This window comes from Sinocyclocheilus grahami, unplaced genomic scaffold (assembly GCF_001515645.1).
Source record: "Sinocyclocheilus grahami isolate Dianchi unplaced genomic scaffold, SAMN03320097.WGS_v1.1 scaffold1777.1, whole genome shotgun sequence".
Taxonomy (NCBI): Eukaryota; Metazoa; Chordata; class Actinopteri; order Cypriniformes; family Cyprinidae; genus Sinocyclocheilus; species Sinocyclocheilus grahami.
The window spans coordinates 133,179-137,173 of record NW_015506956.1 but is presented as its reverse complement, the minus strand read 5'-3'; the positions used below and the strand labels follow the sequence as shown (position 1 = coordinate 137,173).

General features: G+C 29.4%; 1 protein-coding gene across 1 annotated transcript in view; it reads left to right on the top strand.

Moving 5' to 3' along the window:
• The first annotated feature begins 272 nt into the window (after positions 1-272).
• Positions 273-3,995, top strand: part of LOC107572582 (squalene synthase-like) — a 5,405-nt gene continuing 1,682 nt past the window's right edge. The window contains exon 1 of the mRNA XM_016259005.1: positions 273-470. Within this exon, the coding sequence (XP_016114491.1) occupies positions 273-470 (198 nt within the window). The remainder of the gene's footprint in view (positions 471-3,995) is intronic.

Genomic DNA, 3,995 nt, shown 5'->3' with positions numbered 1-3,995 from the left:
TTGCCTTGGCAACTAGCTGAAATAAAATAATTTTTAATATATATTTTATTTTATTTCAGTTAATGTTTATTTTATTTTAAGTAATTATGGGAATGCCAGTTTGCATTTTTTTCCACTGTTGCTTTTTCTTTGCATTGCTTTTTCTTCCAAAATCTGTGCATTTAACAGTATTTTACTGTAAAATTACATAAAATGTCCCGTTAGACAGTTTTTAACCGTAGCATTTTTGCATTGTTTTGCTGGTGAGGTTGTGATCAGTGCACGTGTGAGTGATGGCTGTTTGTGTGCCGCAGGCCTGGAGTCAGTTTGCGTCGCATCTGGAGGATTTCGCTCGTCCTCAGCACCTGAGCTCTGCCCTGTCCTGCCTCAACCTGCTGGTGACCGATGCTCTCCATCACGTCCCAGACGTCATCGCATATCTGTCTCGCCTCCGCAACCAGAGCGTCTTCAACTTCTGTGCCATTCCTCAGGTCTGATTCATTTCTCACACTGAACCTTCATCTGTTTATGTGCACTTACAAACACCAGAGTGCGTTCAGTGGGTTCAGGTCTCACACAGGCATTACGAAGTTAGCTAATGCTATAAGGGTGCGGATTATAGAAATATAGGGAATATAGAAATTGCACACAGATGAATGCATGGATACTTTCTTTGCTGCTGTACATTGTTTTTCTATGCAAACATGCACTAAAGCTTAAATTACTAAACAGATCTACATTAATTTAAATGAAAAACAGTATTAGAAATGAAATGTAAAAAATCTTATTTCAGTTAGTTGTGTTTATACATTTAAAATTATTTATATATAATTTCAATTATATTCATATAAATATATGCATGGAAATATATACTGTATGTGTGTGTATTTATATATACATAATAAATATACACAGTATACACATTATATAAATAAAAACTTTTGTTTTGGATGCGATTAATCGTTTGACAGCACTAATAAATTACTAAAACTGAAATAAAAATGTATAAAAATAAAACCTATTTAAAAACAAAACTAAAACTAATAAAAATGGGTATAACAGCAAAATTACTAAAACTAACAAAAAAATGTTATGAAAACTGAAAATGTACAAATGAAAACTACTTCAAAAACATTTTATTTCAGTTGTGAAAGCAGAATTTGATTTAAGTACTAAAATGACTAAAACTGAAATAAAATGAATACAAACTAAAAAGACATTAAAAACTAATAAGAACAAAATTATTGAAACTTAAACTAAAATTAAAATGAAACTGGAAAATATAAATATAAATTTTTTTAAAGAATATAAAAAACATATTTCACTTAGAAAGGCAGAATTTAAGATGAAGTACTAAAATTACTAAATCTAAAATGAAAATTAATAAAAATGAAATAGACTTTAAAAAAGTAATAATAATAAAATTACTAAAACTTGAGCTGAAATCAAATTGAAAACAGAAAATAATAATAAAAACTCGTTCAAAATAGAATAGAAAAATTTCAACTTATTTTATTTCACGTAGAAATGCAGACTTTAAGATGAAGTGCTAAAATTACTAAAATTAAAAGCGAAATAAAAAATAATAAAAACTAAACCGGCATTAAAAAACACAAACTAATAAAATGACCAAAACACCCAACAAAATTACAAAAACTTTAATAAAATAATAATGAAATATACAAAAATAAAACGAATTCAAAATATAATATAAAAATGTCAACTTAATTTCATTTATGAAGGCAGAATTTCAGATTTTTTTTAAAGGTGAAGTTCTAAAAAGACTAAAACTGAAATAAAAGTTAATAAAAATATTAACTTTTTAAACAAAAAAAATTTAAATGACTAAAACAACAAAATTACTAAAACTTCAACTAAAATTAAAAGGAAAATATAAAAATAATTCTAATTATTAATAAATACTAAGATAGTAATGATGCTAAAACAACACAGATGCATGCGTTTGAATGTTGTACATTGTGTTATTGCATGTAAATAAGATGCATATGAGTACAGTGAACATTCAACATTATCAACAACATAAACAAACGTTACTGCGCATGCGTGCTTTTGTGGCTTCTGCAAAAAATCAGCAACAACAGCAAAGTCCCTCTAGAGTACACTATTTCTGATAACGAGTAAAATATGTTTCCCGCATAAATCAGACGGGCTTATTGAACATGCAAATTCATTCTCTGCCAGCAGGAGGTGCTTTTAGAGCGGGATAAATAGAGGTTTTCCGATAACGGCTGTACACAAAGCAGAGCTGAGCTCACAAAACGCTGCTTTATCTGGCACTACATACAAGATGAAATGAAAATGACATTTAATTTTTTCTGAAGACAGTCGCTTTCCTTCAGAGTGATATAAACCTATACAGAAAAACCGCATTAAAATCACATGTGAAATATGTGACACACTAAAATGACCAAAACACCCAACAAAATTACAAAAACTTTAATAAAATAATAATGAAATATACAAAAATAAAAACGAATTCAAAATATAATATAAAAATGTCAACTTAATTTCATTTATAAAGGCAGAATTTCAGATTTTTTTTAAAGGTGAAGTTCTAAAAAGACTAAAACTGAAATAAAAGTTAATAAAAATATTAACTTTTTAAACAAAAAAAATTTAAATGACTAAAACAACAAAATTACTAAAACTTCAACTAAAATTAAAAGGAAAATATAAAAATAAAAACTAATTCTAAATATTAATAAATACTAAGATAGTAATGATGCTAAAACAACACAGATGCATGCGTTTGAATGTTGTACATTGTGTTATTGCATGTAAATAAGATGCATATGAGTACAGTGAACATTCAACATTATCAACAACATAAACAAACGTTACTGCGCATGCGTGCTTTTGTGGCTTCTGCAAAAAATCAGCAACAACAGCAAAGTCCCTCTAGAGTACACTATTTCTGATAACGAGTAAAATATGTTTCCCGCATAAATCAGACGGGCTTATTGAACATGCAAATTCATTCTCTGCCAGCAGGAGGTGCTTTTAGAGCGGGATAAATAGAGGTTTTCCGATAACGGCTGTACACAAAGCAGAGCTGAGCTCACAAAACGCTGCTTTATCTGGCACTACATACAAGATGAAATGAAAATGACATTTAATTTTTTCTGAAGACAGTCGCTTTCCTTCAGAGTGATATAAACCTATACAGAAAAACCGCATTAAAATCACATGTGAAATATGTGACACACGGACCACAAAACCAGTCATAAGGGTAAATTTTTTGAAATTGAGATTTATCTCAATCATGAATAAATAGCTTTCCATTGATGTATGGTTTGTTTGGATCGGACAATATTTGGTCGAGATACAACGATTTGAAAATCTGGAATCTGAGGGAGCAAAAAAATCTAAATATTTAGAAAATCATCTTTAAAATTGTCCAAATGAAGTTCTTAGCAATGCATATTACTAATCAAACATTAAGTTTTGATATATTTACGGTAGGAAATTTACAAAATATCTTCATGGAACATGATCTTTACTTAATATCCTAATGATTTTTTGGCATAAATGAAAAATGTATAATTTTGACCCATGCAATGTATTGTTGGCTATTGCTATAAATATACCCCAGCGACTTAACACTGCTTTTGTGCTGCAGGGACACATACTGTATTGCATTTCCTCCAAAAATCTTTTATTCAATGCTTCATCAAAGGCCGAGGTCGACCGATAGTGGATTTTGCCGATACCGATAGCTAGGTTGGCCCACACTGGCCGATACCGATTAATTAACCGATAGTTTTAAAATTGATACTGAACAAAAACTAAAATAGTGCTTTATTAACAAAAACAGTACTTAATATTAAAGTGTTACCATTTAATTTCAACTGTCATGCTTAAAGATGCACATCTTTAAATATATACACAAAGGCTATAGCATTAAAATGATATACATATGGATATTGTATGTATACTCTCACACTTTAACTGCTTCTATTCTTGAACACTTGATGATTATCTAATCAAAATAAAAG